This window comes from Echiichthys vipera (assembly GCF_963691815.1).
Source record: "Echiichthys vipera genome assembly, chromosome: 5".
NCBI classification, from domain to species: domain Eukaryota; kingdom Metazoa; phylum Chordata; class Actinopteri; order Perciformes; family Trachinidae; genus Echiichthys; species Echiichthys vipera.
The window spans coordinates 30,101,695-30,127,370 of record NC_139830.1 but is presented as its reverse complement, the minus strand read 5'-3'; the positions used below and the strand labels follow the sequence as shown (position 1 = coordinate 30,127,370).

The window sequence follows — 25,676 nt, the reverse complement described above, 5'->3', positions numbered from 1 at the left end:
GCGGAAGAAAAGGAGAGAGAAAGATAGAAAAGACAGACAGATGGACAGAGAGACACACAAAGACAGACAGAGAGACAGTCCCAGAGATGCAAGCAACCAAGAGTAACAGTAACTATAATCATATCTATAGTAATGTGAATATGACTTGTATGTTAAAGCAGTTAATATAGTAGAATAGAAACAAGTACAGCTAAGGTGATAGAATATGACAATGATGATAATTATGGTGGTAAATATGATCAGTGATGAGTTATGGTAATAGCAGGCTGATCTGCAAGTAAAATACAATGGAGCTAACAAGATCAGGATGGTCTCACGAGGCTACAGAGCCACAGCCCTCCAGTACATTCTAAGAGTAAGAACAATATATACTTACATTGACAGTATGCTAACATTTACATTCATTCAGAATACCTGCCCTATTATCAACATTCATTAACATTCCTCATGTATTCACCATAAGCACTATTGGAGACATCAACAGGGAGCACCATGTTTTATTAGCCTATTTCCAGTCTCCATCCCGTTATAGCTGCTGCTGCCAGCACACACAGCAGCATCAGTTTCATGTTCTGCAGTAGTGATAAGCCGGAAGCTGTCATCCCAATGGAGATATGTCAGTACTGTACTGAGCTCTGCTGAACATGGTCCTCAAGAATAAAACATGGATCTCAGGGCCAGAAATCATAAAGGGATACTTGAACCATTTTAATCCAGTTTTGTCACAGACGGTGATGAATGGGGTTTGACCTGTCTCTGTGGTGAAAGTCCTTGGGGAATAGAGTATTGGAGATCTGCCAAAATCCGCTGAATGATGGGTTTCGTTTAAATAATTTTGGTAAATCTCAGATACTCCATTCTGCGAGGACTTCGGCCACTGAGACAGGCCAAACACCATTCATCTGAACACAGTGCCCATATTGCCATGACACAGACCTGGCCTAATATCTTAATAGGTAGACCAAGAGCCCCAAATACAAAGGCTACGAAGGAGTCCTCACCGCAGCCGCTTGGGTGGCCTTTGCTGCATTTCCTGTTGATATTCAATTGTCCTAAAAATCTACTATGTTTTTTAAATAAAGGGCCTATAAAAGGCCTATATACCTACAAATAGTTGAAGTGACAAAACTTTACATTAGAGTTGACCAACTCAAGAAACATTACTTAATCCAATAAAGTGAGTTCTGAAGCAGGACAGAGTCCTTCAAACTAACAAGTTTTGTACATTGAGAACAATAAATGGAATGACTGTGATTCCTAAACTAAAAGACCCCCCCCCCCCCCCCCCCCTCTTCACCCCTGACTCTAGCTGCAGTACAATAGGTATAGACAGATATCTATTTTATAGTCCCCCTGGGGGGAAATTCGGGAAATGCCAAAAGACCCATCAACCACAAACCTATAAAACCTAGATATAGAGAGCACACAATAATAGGGTGTAAGGCTCATGAGCCTGACTGGCCTGAGGGCTGCTGGGTATCTGGGGAAGTGCATTTCAACAAGCCAGATGAAGTGAGTCTCGGGCTTAATTGGGAATTAGGAGAAGATTAATTAAGGCAGTGATTAGCATTTGCACTAATCCAAGCCAGTGGAAGCCCCTTGTAATTCACTAGGCAGGCACTCACTGATTTGTATTGCTGCCTACCTCAAAGTCTGCATACATACTAAAGCTGGAGGCAAATGCATCCTATTTGCAACATTGCTTCGACTAGCTGTATGTATGTGTGTGTACGTGTGTTAGAGAGAGGGTGTGTGTGAGAGAGAGAGAGAGAGAGAAAGAGAGAGCGAGAGAGAGAGAGAGAGAGAGAGAGAGAGAGAGAGAGAGAGAGAGAGAGAGAGAGAGAGAGAGAGAGAGAGAGAGAGAGAGAGAGAGAGAGAGAGAGAGAGAGAGCATTAGGAATGCATACACCATGAGAATTGTTTCTGTAATCAGCCTTTTATAGACCACAAGTCCGTGCTTCACTTTTCCTTCAAAGCTGTACATGTTTTAATGTTCATGGCTATGGTGTACTAATGAAGCCTACAATTAACCAACAAACATTTTACTTGCTGTCTTGTCGATGCACCATTTTATGTAATGCATTTTGTAAAGTATTTTGTATTTCATTGTTATGATCTGTTGTTGTTCTTGTTGTCCTGTTACATCTTGATGCTCTATTGGCTAGGTCTCACTTGTAAAATGGATTTTTAGTCTCAGTGTGACTTCCTAGGTAAATCAAGGTTAAATAAACATTTTCACAAACAGGGGGTCCTGTGTATGCATCTAGCCCAAATTCAGTTGACCACTTCACTAATGCACTACAATGACAGCATAAAGCAGACATCAAATTCACTTTGACTCTTTGCCCCATGTCCATGTCAGCTTATTGTGTCTGGTTTGACACTTGCATAAAAACAACGTACAACATACATTTACTGTGAGTGTTTATCTAGATCAATGGGGTCCATGGCACTCTACCAAGGGGTCTGTGGAAAAAAAAAAAAACTTCATAGTTCAACAAATAATATTTGAATATTTATATCTATAATAGTTCATAGCTTGTGTTCTAATCTAACACATCTATAATTATTTGAATCTGCAAATAGGTTTAGCACCTGTCAACATTTTTCTAATACTTTTCTCGTGTGTTCTTTTCTCGTGAGTAAGACTACAGAAGTGTAAAAAAAAATAGGCCCCGTCAATTGTGATGCCAAGGGACATACATAAGGGGGTTCCCGGTATATTCTCTTTAAAAACAAAATTGAAAACATCTGACCCAGATAACACATCTAAAATGCATCAAAAACTCAGTCTACAACACTGTTGAGTGCTGATGTAAAGAATCTGTGGTTTCTAGATGTTGTTTCCAGATGGAGCTCTTGGTTTAAAGAAAAAGGCTCAAGCAGCGGGTGAGCTTTCAACCGTTTGCTTGCAACATTAAGCACCATTTATAGCCTTTTTCAACTGACAGAGAACAGGCTCTGTTCCGATTCCCGCACCAGAGTTCAAACCGGCTGAAGCATTTCAATAACTGGGTTCATAACCTGGAAACTTCGTTCCGAACCCAAATGTGAGGACCGCTATTTTTTTTCAGTCCAAACCGGTTCAACCGTGACAACATCAGCGGGTGTGCCAATCCAAAGATAGAGCACCGCAGCCTTCTTCTCCGGGGGCCTGACCAACATATGACATGAACATGTGAAAGGAAGATTGTTATGATGGGTTAAAGTGTCTCCTTCTGTGATTCCTGACCAGGAACAGCTAACACTGAGCAACTGTAAGACATTTTATTGAGTTTCATCTTAATGGAATGCTATGAATTTGAGTTCCCTCTGGTAAACAGTTAACTACGTAGCGTGTGTCTCAAGCTTTTATTTTTAAGGTAAGAACGGTATATCTGCGCTGTTTTTGTCGTGGCTGAAGTAGAGAAATAGTTTTCTATCTGATCTCTGTTGTTGTCTGATAATCCTCTGAAGTAAACAGCACAATGTAATGAGAGAGGAAATCACCAACATTCAAGCTGCAGGGTTGTAAGATTACTGTCCTTCACCAAAGGACTTTTCTTTCCTCTTTTTACTGACCAGGCCAAACTTTTCGTCTAAAAAATGCAAAGAAAAAAACCCAATCCCCAGTAGAGATAGAAAATAAGGAGTGAGTGAAAGTGACAAAGTAAAATGAAGTGTCAGAATGAAGTGGTCATATGCATGGGTTTGAAGTCAGAGTATTACCTCTAGAGCTTAGTCTTTTAGTCCACAGGACAGGAACCTGAGAGGCTGAGAAAGAAACAAACACTGGGCTGATCCTACCACAAACACACCCACATATGTGCACACCTGGAAATGACAAAGGAAAAAAATATACCCATAGAAAACATAACAAACACAGACTGATATTCAGCTTCAAACAGGTGTGGCTTTGAAAGAAAAACGTTTCACTCACAGAGCTTGTTTCATTGGTGTGGCAGACGTCTGCCTACAGCAAGACTGACCAACATGTTTAGCAGGTATCAGCGCTTTGCATTTTAGCATACATTTGAGAATTAGCATCCTTCACAAAGTACAACTGAGGCTGATGGCAATGTCAGTAGTTCTGTACATATTTGGTCATAAACCAAAGTATTAAACAAAATGTGATGTTGATGATGGCTCTTGATTAAAAGTCCAGCTTTACTTTCCTTAACATACCTAAGTAGATAGGGGGTGCTATCACTGTGAGTCAATATAAGAGAGCGCCCCCTCTCCGGTGAAAACAAAGAAGACCTATAGGCGCTAATACGAAAAACAGGAGTAAATACTCAGTTTATAAAAACAAATCTGATTATATTTGAGGAAATTCATTACAGTCTATGGGAAATACAAGTTATAGTTCCATATTTATTGATAGAATGATGGCAGAAAGATGACAGAATGATGTCAAAAAGATGAGTGTGTGTCAGAGAAAGACAGTCCATTTTCACCCTCAGTTAACCTCAGGTGAACGAAGCCTTGGCTGTTTGTTTGGTTTCACAGAGCTGAACTAAAACAACAGTATATTAACGACAGAGATAGGGATGGTTGTCATAGTTCTGCATTACCTGCTGATTCAGTGAGGTAGAATAAATGTGTGGGGATGTCACCTCCTTTACCCACTTCTCCTCCGGTAAACTGGACAAACATTCCCTAACTCTTTGATTTTATCCATGTAACACCGATCATCGTGTGGCAACGACGTAATAAAGCTGTCTGCCTGAATAACGTTAGTCATTGCAGGAGATTTCCAGGCCGATTAACGTAAAATAGGCAAAATCAGGACAGATTACGGCAGGATTTGTATTGACCGCCATTCAAAGCCGTTTGTTTTCACCCAAATGGGGGCGTGGCCTCATGTGTTGCTCTCTTCTATATTGAGATGTAGGTGTGGTCAGGACAGGACTCCTTTGGTGACTTTAAATTTTGAGAAATTTGGTACAGATGACAATGAAAGGTCAAGTTACAACAACTTCCTGTACATGAACTGATGAAACCTCTTGGATGAGAGGTAAAACGTCTTCCTAGACAAATAAGCAAGTCCAGTTGATTTTGACTGAAATTGCTTTGGGGATAACGATGACCTGGACAAATGACAACATTCACAGGCTTGTTCAGACATGTCTTTAGATGATACTGGCCGATTTTGAAGTTGATCATGTTAAAGTGTAATTCCGGTGTATTTATATCCCATGGTCTTTTTCAACATTAATATTCATCAAATATGCCATCAAAACAGTTTTTTCTCGTTGATCATCTATTAACAGAGAAATCCCGGAGAGTTGCTAGCAGCTGGACATGGCAAATTCTGAATAGCTTGGGCGGTGCGGTGAACGCATCCAAAACGTCTTTTTTAAACCACTAATACTGCTCAAAATAACAGCAAACCTCTGCAGTAGCATTAGAGGAGTCCCTAAACAGAATACAAAGCACCAACAACGTAGTTAGTGAACGTGGAGTTTATTAAAAAATACTGTTTTATGATGCTACAAACCTTAGCAGTCGGCTACGTCCGTATTGAGAGGCAGTCCATACAAGTCAATCACTGAATGCATTGGAGTTCGGTTCAATTCTTTCCTCCTTGAAATGAACTCCAGTGCATTCCGTAATGCAGAGGTTTGGTGCTATTTTGGCTTGATGAGTTATATATGCCTACAGGATTTCATAATTTTAAGTCAATCCTGGGGGAGGGGCTGTAATTTAGTGTTTGCCAATAGGGGGCGCTATAATTGAAAGACCACATTGAGATGTGGGTGTATTCATGCAAGGACAATTAGACAATGCATGGTCAAGATACAACAACTTGAGTCAATCATAAGATAGAGTTGTGTTCAGGGCTGTACTCTTATGAATCATGAGAAATTTGAGGGACATTGGACAATGTATGTTCAAGTTACAACAATGGCGTAACTTTGGGGCCACGCTACAACCACACAGTCCAGTGAAAACGCAAAAGCAGAGTATTTTTTGGTCACACATGTCTTATGATCATACTAACTCTCTAGGAGGAGTTTGTTAAAATATGACACGTACAATTGTCAGAAAATGGCCGTTAAATTTCAAATGCCTACTTCCTATTGAGTTTAGCTCCAAGACACTTTTTTGTACATCTTGAAGAGTTATATATGCCTACTGGTTTTCATAAATTTACAGCAATTTGGTAGTAGGGGCTGTATTCTAGGGGGCACAAGTGAGTCAGTTTGTCACGCCCAATTCTGAAACCAATGAAATACATACATTTTCACCACCCCTGAATGATTTTAGAAGTTTGGTGAGTTTTTGAATATGATAAAGCCAACAAAAAGGCGTTTCATTTGACATAAAAATAATAAGAAGAAAACAGAGCAAATCCAGTAGGGCCTTCGCTGGCCTGACCTTCATCAGTGCTCGGGCCCTAATAAAGAATTGATCTCATTCTGTGGAGATCAGTATCCATAACACCCATGGCCTTTAATTATAGACATATCACTCTTTAGATATCGTGTGTGTAAGCCTGTCTTAACAGTAATGCTATGCTAGCTAGTGTGAATACTCAGACGATGAGCCCTGAAGTACAGAAAAGTAATTCAGGACAAACATGCAGGTTGTAGAGGGATTGGTTCAGCCCTTTTCACAGAGAGACAGTCTCTCTCTCTCCACCACAGTCAACTCTTTATATGTGCTACCTTATTCATCATTCAGGAGAGGCCAGAGGAAGCGGAGGAGATAGAGAGAAAAAGAAAGAAAGGAGAAAGACAGGAAAAGTGAGAAGCTCCAGCATTAAACTTAAACAAACAGGCCCCCCATCGGTAAAATAGCCACATCCTTCTGTGGAGTTTGGCAAGGTAATGGAGGAATCAGGAATGGATGCATGGAAAGGGAGGGCTGAAGGTGGTGGAGGTCAGGAGGTCTGCCATGTCAGATTGTGAGGAGGCTATTAGTGAGAAATGAGCAGCAGGAAGCCTTTATCAGACTCCTGTTAAACGGGCCTGCCTGAGGGTTATAATGAGTCCTCAGCTAGTCCTTCAGCTATGAGCAGGGATTAGCACCTGAGACCCCACAGGTAAAACCCTCATTAGCCATTAGCATTGGAGCGATAAAGTGCTGGGCCAAGATGTGTGGAGAGGAGACGTCTCTATCAGCATGAGGGAGAGGAACACAGCTGATGAGTGAAGTTAAAGGTTAGCACATTAGCACAAAAAAAGACTTCCTCTGCTGATGCTCTGCCTTCTGAGGGGAAACCATGAAAAAAGAATAAAACACAATCAACTCAAGAAAAAGGGACTGACAAAAAGGGCACGCCGGATAACGAAAAGGCCTGGTCTTCAAAGTTAAAAAATTCAACAGGCCAAATTGAATTGCAAAATTTGGTGTATAAAATTCAGTGTTGACATCCGGGGAAACAAGGAAGAGCTATGGGTATATAAACGTCCATCCATGCATGCATGTATTTATTACTGTAGAAATTGCGCCCGGAGAAAATAAGGAAATCAGGTGACACAGTATAAGTATGACTTTCACCCAAGTGCGAAGCCAAACCTTTTTCTAATCTGAGCCAAATTATTGTGAAGCCTAACCCTAACCTTCACCTTTTGTTGCCTAAACTTAACCAGTGCGGTCCAAGGTCATATGTCATAAGATATCATATGAATTCTTGTGCATAACTTTTCATACGACAGCATACGAACCCACTGATGAGAAAACGTTGCCTCTGAACAGTGGGATTTAGCATATATGTACCAGAGATAGTACCACTGTCCAGTTTGAAAAGCAGCCGCTGTCAGTCATATTACAATCTTTCTTGTAATCTTGTAGTGACATTAACTGTGCACTAAAAAAGTGATGTTTTGCTATAAATTAAACTACCCAACAGCCGAGAAGGAAAGAAAGACGAAGACAGGGACACATACATGAAAGTCTACATTATTCCCTTTCCTCCGTCTCTTTCTCACACCCAACACAGCCACCCACCCACCCACACACACACGCACACACACACACACACACACACACACACACACACACACACACACACACACACACACACACACACACACACACACAGAATCTTTCTGAGCAAAAACAATAAAATGTTATTACGAACGGCAGGATTTTGAAACAGTATCTGAAACATTACTGCTGGTCAATATATTATTACCTACATGAGTGACAGCCAGACCTCCAAAAATAGGAAGAAACCAGAAGGATTGATCCTTTAACACTGGTAGTCTGACCAGAGTCATTTCAGTTTTCCTTTTCTCTCCTTATCTGCAGATGAGAAAACAAAGTGTGATTCCCCTAACACACTACCTCTGCCCTGCACTGATTTCACCTTCTAACTCCAACTCACTGCGGCACTGATACCCTCCAGTGCCTCCATGTCTGTCTAATCAGCTCTCCTCTGGGGCTTGTTTGCACCGCATGTTCCCTCTTGGCAAGTTGTGAATCCTAACTGGTGTCCTCAACAACACCGAGCAAACCTGAGGACCACAGACATACAGCAACAGATTGGAAACCGACTGAAATGACCGTGACAAAGTCAAACTCACACATTTGTGGCAAAAAGTTAAGAGACAAGCATAGCAATCATAATGGATGGGCTGGAAGAGGAAAGTGGCTGCAGTGTGTGTTAACACTGACAGAGATGAAGAGCTACAGAGAGAGTGTTTAAGAGGGAGGAAGGAGAGAAATGAGGCTTTGTCATTCACTTGATCCCTCTACTTTAACGCACAGATACAACTGGCCGGGTGCATTGATTATTTGAAGAGCAGAAAGTACAAGCTTTCAGGAATTTCCAAGAGTGAAATTACAGTGCATCATCTGGGAATATAAAGTTAAACTGGTTTAATTTTCTGTTTGGCCTGTGAGGCTTCCTTACAGGAGAAACTGTGTTTTCGCAGCTAGCGGATACCTGGCTTCTTTCCATCTGATTATCCCCAACCCCTGTGATTCAGTAAATAATGATGGTAAAGTACACCAGTCCATATGTAGGATCCTGGGGAGGGACTGGGAGCAGTAGCATGTGCCATAATCCATCACAGAGCCAACCCAAAGCTGTCACGACTTTGCCTGGCAAGACACAGCATTGGGCCAATGAAATATGTGCAAGCACATTCCTCATAGGTCACTTTGTAAAGGCAACACAGCATTTCTATGGTTTTCCTCATCATAAAAGATCAAACCATTTGCTAACTCTTTGCTTTCTCTCCAGGGTTGTAAACCATGTCTCTGAGCATTATTATAGGTGTGTTACCATTAGGGTAAAATGTGGCCCCTCAGAAAGTTTCAGGCCACTCCCTTTCAAATGGTCGTTCACTCGCCGTGTTTCCATGACAAAAAAAAAACTCCCCAGAGGGATTTAGGAGACTCTGGAGGTGACTTATCACTCTGAATGGGTTTCGCTCGCCGGTGACCAGCTGATCAGTGATACAGCGGCACTACATTCTTTCTCAAAGTGAGAATTACAGAATAGCTGTAGTTTGATTTAAGGTGGCCCGTATTATTCACAACATCAACTTACGCACAAGTAACATGAAAGAAAACACTCCGCCTTAAAAATTTGAGGTACCGTAAAAGTGTTTGTTGACAGACCGGCTGTCACCCCGCTGCAGCAGGGTGTGTGTGTGTGTGTGTGTGTGTGTGTGTGTGAAAATGGGAGAGAGAGAGAGGGAACATGCAGCAAAGGGCCACAGGTCAGAATCCAACCCGGCCGCTGCAGCGTTCCTTTTAACAAGTCTGTACAAAGCTGCACATGCACAGATCATTTTCTAAATAAAAAGATAAAAGTGTCTTCCCCGTGTTGTTGTGGTGTCTGTACTACCATACATCACATCCCGCTGAGAGCTACATCCAATCAGCAACCAGGCTTCTCTCAGGGCCAACAAACAAGCGTTTCGGCGAGATAGACCCGCCTCATTCCAGGTATTCGAGCCTAAGGTAAACACATCTAACATGTTGTGTTTGGCGTTTGACAAGCCTTGGATTTCATTAATGTGTTACTCCAACTGGATTTCCTGCATCAGATTCCATATCTCACCGATACCTTAGACAACACGGACTGCCAGCATTATCCACATCTATAATAGGCGTACCCAAAATCAATATGTACATTGTCTCAACTCATAACTTTTTAAAATATAAGTCAGTAACTGTAAATGAAAATCAGCTGTGTTGTCAGCATGTTGTTGTCTGGCAGCAGTATAAGAGAGGCACAAATGTGTGAAAATAATGCTGCAGAAGAGGGATCAAGTGTGCGCGCATCCAGCCAAAAAAAGAAAAATAGTCATGTGCAAGACAAAAATATTAAACTGCAGGGAACAAAGAAGGGCTGCACACGATCAGGTTACAATAAAATGCAATGTTTGAATCTGTTAGATGATCTAAACGTTGCCTTATTAAAGTGAATCAATAAAGGATTTGTATTGGGGTCTTGTTCCCTGTATATAATAATGCCCAGAAACATCCATATGCACTCTTGCAGGCATACATGTGTTACAGGATGACCTCTACAAGCAATAGAGATTCTTTAACACAACAGAAAAAAGGTGATTTCTCTTCCTGATCTCCTTCAGTTGTGTCCTGTTGTTTTGTGTAGCTCCCAGCCACTTGCTTCATTAGATCTTACACATAATGAGTCTACATGTCCAAAGAGTACAACAGGACTCATGGAGTTTGTTCTTTTATTATGTAACTCTAAACTAGGACACACGCTCACACGCACACACACAAGCACGCACACACACACACACACACACACACACACACACACACACACACACACACACACACACACACACACACACACACACACACACACACACACACACACACACACACACACACACACACACACACACACACACACACACAGCAGCTCACTGAATCATAACACCATGCCTGAAGGTTTGTGCCTTATGTTGGAAACACATTGTATCATTGTGTTCAATTGACTTGAACAGTTGCTGTTTTAAACACAGGGAACACATTGCATTATGTTATGAATTCAAACTAAATTACGTGGTCAGGTTAAGGAAGAGATTGTGAGTCAGTTATATTTGTAGCGTAACTAAAGGGATACATAGGAAGCATTGGACACATTGGACACAAACTGAGCTCAACTGGGTAAGAGTCCTGTGTTTATTTCACCTAACCACCACCCGACCTCCTCCCTATACAGACTTTGTCGCTCTTATTCCTGGAGCACTTGCTAAAAAACGGCCATAGATGGGTTAATCAGTGAAAGCCTGGTGCTTTACATTCAGTCGGTATCAAACGCAGACGGCCATGATAAAATGGTGGTATTTGATGCACTAGGAATGAAAACAGGCTGGTATGAATGTACCTCCAGTGTGTGTGTGTGTGTGTGTGTGTGTGTGTGTGTGTGCGCATGTTTTGTGATGACCACAAGATGTATAGCTATTCACACAGGTTTAATCCTAATTGCTTTCCAAGCCACACTGCTTTGTCACTGAAATTATACACTGTTTGTGTGTGCATATGTGTGTGTGTGTGTGTGTGTGTGTGTGTGTGTGTGTGTGTGTGTGTGTGTGTGTGTGTGTGTGTGTGTGTGTGTGTGTGTGTGTGTGTGTGTGTGTGTGTGTGTGTGTGTGTGGTGTCTGTTTGCTGCTCCTGCACTGAGGGCAACCACAGGCTATCATTACCGATGTTATTTTTCTCTTCAGTGCAGGAAATCTAGCCTACATTCTGCACTCTGCAGTATGTGTCTGTGTGTGTGTGTGTGTGTGTGTGTGTGTGTGTGTGTGTGTGTGTGTGTGTGTGTGTGTGTTTGTGTGTGTTTTGTGTATGTGCAGCCAGAGGCCCAGCCCTGTTCTCCACATGCAAGCCACAAGCAGGCCAACCTCAGCCCAAAAGAGAAACGAATTGCAAACATATAAAGCATCGGTAAAAATATGAAGCCACTTCCTGGTTAAATACATATTATTAGTTATATCTGATATTGCAATGAAATCAACCCAGGTCCAATCTGAAACCAACAAACTTGTTCCAGAGATCAAAGCAAGTGCACTTAATAAACTATAACTGGACACAGTAACCCTATAGCCAGACAAGATCAAACATAAATATTTTAAGTGCATTTAAATAATTTAAATATAAATAATACTAATTATACTCAATATGAATGTTTTCAAATGCCATCTTACAATATCTACATATAGTACTGCAGTATAGTTAGGGAAAGATAGTAGTGATTGACCAATATGGATTTTTTTAGGGTCAATGCCAATTTTTTTCCATCAGCCTTAGCCAATGACCGATACAGACTGCCGACTTCCTTGAGCCGACATTTGGAGCTGATACTACTTTTGTTCCCTCAACTTACATCATAAAAATTACACAATGATGATGACAAATGTTATGGCAAATGTCTCAATTTTAAAAAAAGGAACATTTCTTGAACTTTAAAATGGCGTCTCCAGCAAGACGGAGCTGCCTGTGGACGCCTGTCTGTAAATAATGACGGGAGAAAACTATGGGCGAACGCAACAGCCCGCATCGGCCGATGCTGATACACATGAACGCAAATGGGCGAACACAGCAGCCCGCATTGGCCAATGCTGATACACATGCTGATGTATCGGCATATCACTAAAAGATAGTGCTTGTGGGGAATTAATAGATTAACACTGACTAGAAATGACACAAACTTTGGTCGCTCAATGTCCACAATCCAACAACAAATATGGATGGAATTGCTTTAAATACTGGGATCTACATAACCAGCGTGGATCACTATAACACTGTTTCAGCAGTAAGGGGAGGGCAGTTACTGTGGTGATTGCAGAGGCTCTCAAATCAGGCGAACTTCAACTGAGTTTGTAGTAGCAACCATTCCATAACCCACAGCAGGGTGTCAAACTCATTTTAGTCCAAGGGCCACAGCCCAGTTTGATCTCAAGTGACACACACTACACACTACACCACTCCTCCGCTCCCTTCACTGGCTTCCTGTAGCTGCACGCATCCTCTTCAAGACACTAGCACTTACCTACCATGCTGCTGATGGATCAGGTCCAGCTTACATCCAGGACATGATTAAACCCTACACCCCAACTCCCCCACTCCACTCGGCCAATCGGCTTGCTGCTCCCTCACTGAGAGGAACACAGAGTCACTTTACTAAGTCACGACTGTTTGCTGCCCTGGCTCCCAAATGGTTGAACAAGCTCCCCATCAACTTCCGGACAGCAGAAAGTGACTGTGCCATAGTTAAGAAGATGATGGCTCATTTAAAATAAAAAAAGTTGCACTTATATGTAGCACATAGTTATTATTAATTTGAAGCTAACGCACCTTGATTCTTGCTGTTTGGGGTTTGTACCCTTATGGTTGAATGCAATTATTGGAAGTCACTTTGGATAAAAGCGTCAGCTAAATTACATGTAATGTAAAAAGTGTGTCATGATCTGGTTCTGTCAGTACCCTGCTCTCTTCCGTTATGTGTGAGTTTGTCTCCCCCTGTCTGTGTTTCCCTGCATGTTCTCTCCCTCGTCCCTGTGTAGGTCCGGTAGGCGTTCCCCCAAGCTGCAGCCTCTTATGCTGATTACCTCTACACCTTAAATACCTGAAGCTGACAGGCTTCGACCCTGTATTGGTAAAACTATTCCCCCCGGACTGGCATCCCCTTTCTCGTTGTGGTTTTCACTCTCCCCGTAGTAAGTTGATTAATCGTGTTTGTTTTCTGTTTTCTCCGTAGTTTCCCGTGTTCCCGTCCGTCTCCTGACCTTCCATCGTCTTACTGTTCCTGTAGTTCCCGTGTTCGTTTAGTTAGTCTTTGTTTTTGTATATCTGTAGTGTTTTTGCGTTTGTCCGTTTATTATATTAAACGTTTATTTTGTAACTTTACTTTTTTGTCTGTGTCTGCATTGGGTCCACCTTTTTGTGTTATACCTGAACCGTTCATGATAGAACGGTCCGGCCATAACATGGACCCCGCAGACATGGAAACCGAACCCCCGGGTTTTTCCGTGCGTCACGCGGTTTCCTTTCAGGGAGTACTCCTCGGTAAACACTCACAGACGCTGGAAGGAATCCTGACGAGTCTCAGTCAGTTGACTGCCTGCGTTGTTCGTCTGGAATCAAGACAGGTGGGACCTCTCCTTGCCGCTCCTGTGAATGTTGAGTCACCCGCTACTACTACACTAGTTCCCGTGTTCGTTTAGTTAGTCTTTGTGTTTGTATATCTGTAGTGTTTTTGCGTTTGTTCGTTTATTATATTAAACGTTTATTTTGTAACTTTACTTTTTGTTTGTGTCTGCATTGGGTCCACCTTTTTGTGTTATACCTGAACCATTCATGACAAAGTGAGCTGGACCAGTAAAACCATTGCATGATAACCTATAAATGACAACTTTCCTTTCCTTTCTTTAATTTAAAAGAGTCCAAGTTTATTGTGAAACAGTCCCAAAGAATGAGCAGTCCATAAAAAAACGATGATGATCAGCCTGAGATAAAATACGTTCAATTGGTCTACCCACTGTCCTTACATGTGCATTACAATTTGCACATAACAGTGGTTCTACAATGCCACAAAACCTTAACAATAATTAGTGCAATTTCAACAATATTTCTTCCAGTCTAGTACTGAGATTTGTAGCCACCCTGAGTCTAGTCCATCCCCCAACCATCCAGTGCTTCAAAAAAGGTTTAAAAATGTTATTCACTGTAGTGTCCATCATCTGCACCAACAGGAACCTGTCTGAGACCATCAAAATCTCATCAACACCATGAATGAATATGGCCAGTGGAGCAACATCTGTAATGCCCATTCTGTCATCAATTTCAACTGAAAATGAAACACATGATTTCATCCCAAATCGTATTTCCCACAGAGTTTCTCCTCAGGCTGATGAAGCAAAAGTCTGTCACATGTTGATTTCTAAATTTCAGTGAGCACCGGAAGGTTCAGTGAACACACCAAGAACACTGGCTTCCCATTTACCTCTGAGAAGAAATAGGAATCGCTCAATTTCTTTTAAGTGACCACTTTTCTCTTTTCTGACATTTTCAACCAGCAGCTCCAGCACGGACAGCAGCCTAGCTTTACACTATTGTGTCATGTAACCTGTATATAAGCATGCATGATCTAACAGCGTATATATCCAGCATTTGTCTAACAAGCGTGCAAGACAGAGTAAGAGAGACGGAGAGAATGTTGAGCGATCTGGATAGAAAATGAGGAGTGCGAGCGCTGTTATTAAGAACAAAGCAGTAAATCGGAGAAATAAAATGTTACCTCTCTATTACTGTCCTCATTCATATTTTAAGATACTACAAATGATATTGTAAAAGTCAGAAGTAAGAATGGAAGTACAGTAGTAGTATTGTAGATTGGAGAGCAAAACTGCCCTGACCACAGCCTGATCAATGCTGGCAATTAGGGAGGAGCAAGTGCTGTTCCACACCCAAATTTACCCTGCCTGTCTGGGGACTGAACCGCTGTTCCCTTCTGCATGACTACTACCACTACTTTGGTATGTGCTGTCTATGTCATATTTGGACACCAGATTATTTCTGTTCCCTAATTGTTGTCCATTTCTATGGCAACCAGGATTCCCACATTCTGCTGTGCCTGTACTTTCCTGCTATTTGACAAGTCTGTCACATTGGGGCCATTTCATCAGTTCTTGACATTAGGTACGCAGTTGTACCGACTGTATGCCAAGCCCATCATGCTGCATTAGCATCAACAGCATGCACCACAGCCAAAAGCGTGGGAGGCAGTGTTAGGAAGTTGCATATGCTGACATCTGTATCAAATAGCATTAAAAAAAAGAGTCCATTTTAAGATGGTGTGGTTTCCTGTGGTGTTTCCAATCTTCACTCTGTCCAGTCAAACAGTTGAAAGAACTGTGGCATTGTTTGAAAGCAATCACAGGTTTATTTCAATAAGCACAAACACACACACACACAAACACACACACACACACACACACACACACACACACACACACACACACACACACACACACACACACACACACACACACACACACACACATACACACACACACACACACACACACACACAGGCTCCAGCCATGTCCCAGCTGACACCTCAACAGAGTAAAGTACTGGAAAAGACACTCATGCTCCTTCTCAGCCTGTAATTATGATAAATGCTCTCATTAATTCACTAATCATGGTAATAGAAGGAGTGCCGCTCCGTGTAATTTCCAGAGTGTGATTAGTGTGTGCTGATGGTCAAACATGTTGCAGTGTGCTTATTAACGACAGATACACAGACATTCAGAAAAACAAGCTCAGAAAAAAGGAAATCAGGTTAATAGAGCCTGGCTACAGTTAATACAGGAGGCTCCCTTCTTTTTCTGTCTGACTTTTAACTTGTCTGCTAGCCACAATGGGTCAGCACCAGTAAGGGGAGGGGAGGCCAAGGTGAACCGAGTCCTCTCGACTACAAGTGAAATAGCCTGATATGTGTCTGATACAAACATTAACATTGAAAAATAAAGTAGGCATGTCCTGATTAGCAACTTGAGATGCAAAAATGGAGTTGGAGTTAAGAGACGGCGTCTTTATAAGCTGACATCTAAAAAAGCTAAATCGTCGTCACACATTAGCCTGTGGGTTCCGTGATTTCACTCTTGCCTCTTTTGCTCTCCACATGGACTGTTTACCTGACTTCAACCAAAACATGACTGGCAAATACTACTACATTCCCATCAAAATTAACTCAGCTGCAGCTGCTGAATGCAGGACGTGCCGCTGACAAAAAAAATCACAGACTATGTTAAAGTGTAAATTAATAAGCTTATAATATCACTGTATGATGGGAAGTAGCAGCTTGCACAGCTCTAAATGGAACAGTGTATCGGGTGCATGGCAGACACATTTGAGTTGATAACGTTTGTTTTGTGCAAAGTAAATATGAAGGACTTTTGGGTCTTTTAAAATAAAATAACTTCATTATCTGGGGCACTAATAGAACTGGCTATAATTACATGTGTGCATTCTATTACTCTATTGACGTGAAACAGACTTGAGAGTACATGAAATTATATATAAAAATATAGGTACAACAAGTACAAGCTTTAGTTCTTCAATCACTCTGTAGGACGATATTTCCATACAAATCCACAATGAAATGGCTTTGACATGAATAGTATGCAGACTGCGCACCACTCCTATGTGTCACACCGGCAACATACAGCTCAAGAAGCTGATATAGTCCTTCTGACCAGAATCTATCTTCAAATACATATCTTTAACCCTCTGCCCTCTCATCTTTAGTTTGAAAAAAACAGAATTAACTCTGAAATTAACTTGTTAACCACAAATTCTGTTCCGTAGTACAGGGCCCGTTCTCCAATTGTTTTAAAACATTCAGATCCTTCAGAACTACGGACTGATCATGTAACATGCATAAATCATAATAAAATATGACGCAAAAAGCAAAGGTCTGTCTGAGAGCAGAGCACTTCGCAATGTAAGTTGTGTTCAAAATCAGTATCAGAATCAGAAAAACTGGATTGTCCATTTTCTCTGTATAAATGGTCAGTACTCAGGTCAGTACTTTTTTTATTTGGATTTACAGTATCCAAACAGTAACAGTAATCTTACAGTAGCCTATATGTCAACCTGTAATGGCAGTTGTTACAAGTGAGTATGTGTGTGTGTTTGTCTGCACTCATCTATCTGCCTCTGTTAACTCCTGGCTGCACATTCAAGTCTCCACAATACTGGTATTGTTGGAAAACAAAGCTGTGGCCTCCCGTCTGTTAGAAATCAATCACTGTAGAATTGGGAGCCATGAATTGTCCCTCACCACCTCCTCTTTTCCTTCTTACTTTCTCTCAAAACACAGCAGTTCCCAGGGAGAAGTGACACTGTGATTAAGAGTCTTGATGTGAAGTGCTTCCTGATGAACAAAGTGGGCAGGAGAATGGCATGGAAAGGTTAGGCTTTAAAGGTAAATATGTGTATAAGTGTGTAGGGAGACAAGGCGGGTTTCTAATGTTAAGCCTATCCAGTTACAGCAACTACTGGCAACACGTCTATATTAACACACACAACAACAGCATTAAGCCGCCCACCACCTCATTATTTTAGGTTGTGAAACACCAGAGAAAAAAACGCCTACACTGAGAAACTACACACTGAGAGTGCTAAATACACACTAACACACCAAATAAAGAGCCTTTTGCAGCCCAGGACCATGTGCGGGGGGAGGGGGGGTAGGCTTTTGGGACTCAAGCCCCCAATCTCACTTCAAAAGCCCCAGATCTTTTTTAAGCTTTAAAAAAGATGGACATTAGCAATTTCTTTACAAAACCAAAATCCAGTGATACCGTAGCAGCAGCAGCAGCAGCAGAACAAGCCAATGACCTGTCATATGTCAGCACATCAGCGATCATCGGACCTGACCATGGGCATATCACTGTAAAAGACACACCCGAAGCCTCCATGTGTGTCTTTTTGTGTCAGTCTCTGCTGTCTGAGTGACTAGGGCTGGATAACCTGCCACCAGCTGACTGACAGAAGTTTACTAAACCAAAACAGTTTTCATGTCGCCTGCATGGGAAGAAATCCACAGTGTTTAACTGATTCATTGACTTCATTTCCCCGCCCAGCGCAGCGAGTGAAGCCTGCAGTGACACAGGCACACATAGAATGAGCTGATCAGATGAGCGAGTGGCTACCATCCATGCAAACGTCGTAACGGTGCAAACACTATCTGAGGAGCAGTGACTGAAAGGTAATGGGTGGGGCCCTTTAGGATTGCGGCCCACCCTTCCTCGCGGGGGCTGCGGGATTCTGCAATTTCTGCCGTGTATTCTGAAAGGAGAGTACACGCATCAATGAAGATGCACTCAGTGAATCTGGAAAAATCATGAGCCTATTGTTGGCTAATCACAGTGGGTTCCACTTCTAAAATATAAAAAAGCAGACAAACAAACAATCCATCTCTGCAATCCTACTTTGAATTTACTGAAAGTTAATCTCACATTTCTTGTCTCAATTTTGCCATTGTAGTTTATATAAGAGTCTTTAAAAGTGAATAATTGTGGTTATTGTTTCTTTCCGTTAAATAGTATATAGTCTTAAAACAACTTAAAATATAGGCTATGAATCAGAAGGGGTTTAGAATTTGCCAATGTCCAGCAGGTCACCCTAAAATGGACTAGAATGCAGGAAATCACATCTAAGAAATTAGAAATTTTCTGGGGAAGACCCCCAGACCCCCCTCAGGGCTTAGACCTTGATGTTCACAATGTCTGAACCCATCCCTGCCCAGGACCCAAACTAGGAGGACCCAAACCAGGAGGAACAACATCAGGGGAATCAGCATCAGACGGACCCAAACCAGGAGGACCGAAACCAGAAGGATCAACATCAGGAAAACCGAAACCAGAAGGATCAACATCAGGAGGATCCACATCAGGAGGATCAACACCATGAGGATCAACACCAGGAGGATCCACACCAGGAGGATCAATACCAGGAGGATAAATCCCAGGAGGATCAACGTGAGGTGGATCCACACCAGGAGGAGCAAGCGGTATTTGAGACTTGACATAATCTGGTGGTAAATCAGTCCCCAAGGACAGTAAATGCAGGGAACTTCGGTCTTGTCCAGAGAACTATCTGGCCGGGCTTTGGACACTTTCGAAATTGACTCTTTTAGTACCCTTGTGAGTTGAGGTGTTTTTGGTAAATGGACTTATATAGCGTCTTTCTAGTCTTCTTCACACAACTTGTCACATTCACCCATTCACGCAGAAATTCACACTGATGGTAGTGGATCTACATACCATCTAATCTAACCATTCACACCACATTCACACACCCATGCGCAGCACGGGTAGCAATTCGGGGTTCAGTGTCACTTCGACATGCAGCCGAGGATTGAACCGCCGATCTCTCGAATAGAAGACGACCCGCTCTTCCACTGAGCCTCAGCCGCCCCATCATCTGTCTCAGCTGGTCACAGTCAGCAGTTACGACTTGCTTGCCCACCCTGTCCACCTAGGTCCCACCCCTATGATAAAATTAAGATTTACTTATTAAAAATAATGCTCAACATTATGGTTTACAGTGCTGGTCAAAATGTGTGTGTGTGTGTGTGTGTGTGTGTGTGTGTGTGTGTGTGTGTGTGTGTGTGTGTGTGTGTGTGTGTGTGAGTGTGTGTGTCTGTGTGTGTGTGTGTGTGTGTGTGTGTGTGTGTGTGTGTGTGTGTGTGTGTGTGTGTGTGTGTGTGTGTGTGTGTGTGTGTGAAGGCCAGAATAATTCTCCTTAAGTTGTAATTGTGTTTGTAGCGTTTCCCAGCAGCTTGGGGCTGATTTATGGGGCTTGCCAAGGCTTGGCTAACAAGGGCCATAAATCCTCCCCTCCACCCTGCTCCTGTTCATCACCTTGGGACAACCATGCAGGGTTAACGACCATGTGTGTGTGTGTGTGTGTGTGTGTGTGTGTGTTTGTCTGTGTGTGTTTGTCTGTGTGTAAGTGTGTGTTAGATATAGAATAAGTGAAAAAAATCCTATTGGCCACCTTCAGTCCTTCAATCAGAGACAGGTGATGTATTCAGCATGGGGTGGGTGCAGTGTATTTTGTGTACAGGAACTTTTCACTGGCCATTTCATTGGTGTCCCCATTCTTGTCTAGAGATCATTTTCCATTACATTTGAAATGTAAAAGTCATCCAACCTTTATGTGCTAAATGTAAAGTCATCGAACCGGTACGTGCTACCTGGGACTTTGTGGTGTATTCAAAGAGTTTCCACAACATAACAGCCTATTGAAAATACTCACATAAAACACGTTTAGAGCATTAATTTGATCCTGAACATAACATAGTCTTTTCAGATGACAATGTTATTTGTTTTAAAGAGCTCTGATAGCCCATTAATTCATTCTCAACTAAAGACAAGGAGCCATGGAAAACTCTTAATAAGCTACATAAATGAAATTCCCCTTCCACTTTAACAGCTGAATGAAGCATCACAAAGTCAGCCAAGACAAAATATAAAGGCTACAGCATTGACAGCCCACAAACATACACATTAAAGCAAAAAAAAAAGTTTTTCACACTGCATACTGAGACACAAGACTATCTTACTTGGCAACACAGAGGTTGTTGGCATCCTCCCCTGTACTGTGAGTTACAACGTTCACCTGTCTGAACGTCATTCTGTGAGTAATATATTACAAATAAAATATTTTTCTACTAGTAAACAAAGAAATGCGACCATGTGACCATAACAAAAGTAAATGTTATTTCTGAGTTCTACCTCTGGGCATTAATTAAAAACATGACACACATAAGAGATTTTTTTAAAGAAAACTCACCTGTCTCTTCATCAATAGCAAATCTTCCAAGGCCACTCCCATCACGAATGGAGTACTGGATTTCTCCATCTCTGCCAACGTCATCATCATTAGCGATAACCTGGAGTAGGGTAGTTCCAGTCCGGGAATTCTCTTTAACTACTCCTGTCAAGGCAAAGTGGGAAAAGTATGGAGCGTAGAGGTTTTCGTTCACATCTACGACTTCCACCTCCACAAAAGTGACAGAGAGAAGAGAAACAGGCCTTCCTTTGTCTTTGGCCTTTACAGTGAGGTTGTAGAACTGCTGGGTCTCGTAGTCTAGCTCTTTCGTCAACCGAATAGCCCCACTGGCTCTGTCTACCTCAAACCATCCATTGAAGTCATTGGCTAGGGAGTACCGCACCTGACCTCCCAAACCCAAATCTGGATCCTGGGTTTCTAACCAGGCCACAACAGTTCCGATTGGAAGATCTTCCAGAGCCCTGGCTTTGTACACATTGGGGATAAATAGTGGGGGACAGTCATTCACGTCCTCCAATATGATTTTCAGAGTGGTCACAGAAAACTTCTGGCCCCCTTTCTCTGCCTTGTCCCGGGCCTCAATCTTCAGGTTAAAAGCTGAAACAAACTCCCTGTCCAATTGTCCAGCAACATACACTATCCCATTAGTGTAGTTGATACCAAACTGGGTGGTACTGGTCAAAACAGAATACACAATCTCCCCATTGGGTCCAAGATCTTTGTCGGTGGCCTCAACCTGTATGAGATCTGTACCTATGGCAGTGTTTTCAGGGATAACAATTCTATAGCCTCCTTCTTGCAAAAACTGCGGTGCATTATCATTAGCATCCTCTATGTAGACGGTAAGCAAACGCCAGGCAGTTTTCTGTGGCAGGCCAAGGTCGTAGATAGTTAGGTTGAGGAGATAACGATCTCTTTTTTCTCTGTCCATAGGCAGAAAGACACTGATAAGGCCGGTCTCCATCTCAATGGTAAAACAGCTGTCAGTGTTTCCATCTGGAATAGAGTAAAGAATCTGACCATTGAAACCTGTGTCACCATCATAGGCATTGACCTTGAACACACTCGAACCACTCTTTAGATCTTCTCGCACAGCAATATCTGTGGGAAAAGCTTTGTCAAATTGGGGCGTCTGCCGATTAACAGAGAAAAGGTCAATAAAACCTTCTTCAATTTTGGGCTTTGTGCTAGCTTTGGACTTTTTGAGTAACTTTTCAGCTAATTTTTGGGCTACTCTTGTCTCTTTACAGTTGAAATTTTTGGGAGTAGATTTCCCATGAGCAAGTGAGATGTTAACAAACATAGGATCAGAAAAGTTTTCACCATCTGTGGCAGTTATTTTGAGACTAAAGACGCCATTCTTTGGATTGGCTGTGGTGAGGGAATGTCGCAGTGAAAGGACCCCTGAATCCGGATTGAGGTCGAAGTACCCCCATTCATTCCCTGAAATTATCTTATATTTTACTAGCTCCAATTCATCTATATCAATCGCAGACATTGTGGTAATTACTTGATCCACTGGAAGATCCCTGGAGATAACCCCCTGGCATGCTACCTTCTCAAACAATGGCTGGTTATCATTTACATTTTCCAGGTGGATTGTTACATTGACTTCACTCTCTCGTCTGTAAGGTGACCCCCAGTCAGAAGCTCTGACAACAAACACAAAGCTCTCTGACGAGGATTCATAGTCCAACTCTTTAGTGGTGCTGATGATACCAGAAAACTGATTTATTTTGAAGGGTAATGGCTGAAGGCTGAAAATGCTGTAAGTTATGTACCCATTTTCACCTTTATCCTCATCCACTGCAGAAACTGTTAATACATTGGTCCCAACTAGTACACTTTCATTGACCAGAACCTCATACGAGGATTGGTCAAATGTTGGTGTGTTGTCATTGGCATCCACAATGTTTACCTGCACTATAACTTTGAGCTCACTATCTATTTCCAATACCTCAAGATTGAAGACATCCTGGGTCATCTGAGAGAACCAGTGAGTGGTGGAGATTACGCCTGTTAGAGTGTTAATTTGAAAAAAGGCTGAATCTGCAGAAGGTGTCAAGATATATTCTGCATCATCAGGCTCTGGCTTGATTTTAACAGCCTCTACAATTGTGCCTGGGGGTGAAATTTCATTCAAACTAACATCATACAACTCCCTCTCAAATGTAGATTCCACAGTCTGCCGTTTCTTGACCATAATGTGGACAACCTTGACGGCAGAAAACTTCTGTGGGGCTCCCCTGTCTTTAGCCTGCAAAGTCAGGTTACAGCCATAAGGGTAAGTCTCCCAATTTACTGACTCTGAGGCCTTTATGGCAAACTCGCCTTCTGCAGATCTTTCTACAAAAAACTGCTCTGAAGGGTCTCCTCCGACAATTACTACTGTGTCTATTTCACCATTTAAGCCTTCATCTAGGTCCTCAACAGTGACCATGGCATACACAGGGTTTTTATCAAGCCACGAGGGACTGTGGGTGACCACATTCATGACTGGGGCATGCTCATTCAGGCGCTCTACATGAACAAAAAGCTTGGCTGTGCTGCTGACCCCATTGTTTCCATAGAGCTTCATGCCGCGGTCTACCGCCAGGATTTCTAAGTCGTACCGGTTCTGCTCATCAACATTGAGCTTTCCACTGAGAGAAACCACTCCACTGGTTGGGTGTACAGCAAACAGCTCCATTTTCTCCTTGAAAAAGTAGTAAAACTCCCCGTTGGAGCCTATATCTGCATCTGTGGCAGTAACTTGTGCTATGCTAGTCCTGAGAGGGGTGCTCTCAGCTATGGTGACGGAGTAAGTGGTGGGTGAGAACAAGGGTCGCAGGTCATTCATATCCAAGACCTGGATGCTGACTTTAGTCCAGGTCTCAAGGAGGGCCTCTCCCTTGACAGAGGCTTTTACTGTCAAAACATAATTATCCTGAATCTCTCGGTTCAAGATGGCTGCATTGCCACCTTTAGTCCTTATGCGCAAGAAGCAAAAATCCCCCAGCACATACTCCTCTGCTTTGAAAAACCCTTCGTCATCACCTGAAGTGATTCTGTAGCGGATCTCCCAGGACCGCTGGGCCAGGTGGATGCCCATTTTAACTTTACTGTTGGCATAGGTGCGTGCTGCTGAGTTCTCGTAAACTGTAGCGTGATAGACAGCCTGAGTGAAGCCAAAGTGAAGTCCATCCTGAAGGCCCCCTTGGGTGTTCTGGCCACAGCAGGGTAGTGGCTTGAAGAGCAGCAACGGCAGCAGCAGGGCCAGGCCAAGGAGAGGGGCTCGCATGCCTGCCCACTGGCCCATATTCACATCCATCCCATCATCACTCCATCCTGAAACAGAAAGAGACAGAAACAGTTGGAGACAAAATTAGCTACAGGGGGAGTGATTTACAACATTTACAGGATACTATTTATTCATTATTTTCATGTCCTTTGGACTGCAGAGATTGATTGGAAGTGGGGAGAGGAGGGGGCGTTACCGGGCAAACAAATGAAGGCTGACACCATCCTTGTGAGGTCTCTGGACACTAAGATCAGCATCAACAGTAAATTGCAAGTTTCAGAAAAACCAGAGGTGGTTTGAGAAGGAACAAAATAATTATATGGCTAGGAAGAAAAGAGTAACATCACCAAAACAAACACTAAAGAAAATAAGTGCAGAGGGCAAAATGATAGGCGGCCACACCATGACCCTATCATAACCCATTTCCTGAAATACATGGAAACTGCAGCCCTGTGTCTCAAAACCATGTAATATCTCCAGACGCAAACCGGTAATGGATTTGAAACTGAGAGTCAAGTAACTTGTTCAGATTTTTCTTCTCTTTTTCAGAAAAAAAAATGTGTTCAGTCAGTAAGCAGCCACAAATATGTGCCAATCTGGGCTTTGGGAGAAAAGCCCGATCCAGTAAAAGCCATGTTGTGACCATAGGAGTGCCGAAGTGGTCTGCATTTTTCATGACTCTGCACTTTCCACCACAAGGGATGGAGAGATGGGGCGGGAAAGGACAGAATGTGTCTGAGTGCACTGATAATAACACACTGCTGGAGTACACAGCTAAATGTACACATTTTCAACAACACACTCACATGCACATAGCTTCTGAAAGAGTACAAACTTTTCTTTTGTTTCAAACAGGAACTGGTTCAGTCTTTTTCTGACTGAAAGAAAAAAACATTTGGCTTTCCGAGCGTGACCAAAAACCACCTCATCTGAAACAATGCAAACCAATGCCTCAGCCTGCATTTAAATGCAACTCAACAGTCATTCGAGGAAGAAAGGCCTGAATCCAAGCGAGTGAAATGCCAAAAACAACACTTCAGTATTCATCTGACCTTAAACTGTCATCTCAGTGTCAACTTCAGTCAGTGAGGGTGGAAGTGGGGGCTGG

The 25,676-nt window shown here is 42.4% G+C and overlaps 1 protein-coding gene across 1 annotated transcript in view; it reads right to left on the bottom strand.

Annotated features, from left to right (window-relative positions):
* Positions 1 to 25,676, bottom strand: part of fat3a (FAT atypical cadherin 3a) — a 225,322-nt gene that overhangs the window by 114,400 nt on the left and 85,246 nt on the right. The window contains exon 2 of the mRNA XM_083914654.1: positions 21,289 to 24,615. Coding sequence (XP_083770780.1) covers positions 21,289 to 24,598 — 3,310 coding nt within the window. The 5' untranslated portion in view covers positions 24,599 to 24,615. The remainder of the gene's footprint in view (positions 1 to 21,288; positions 24,616 to 25,676) is intronic.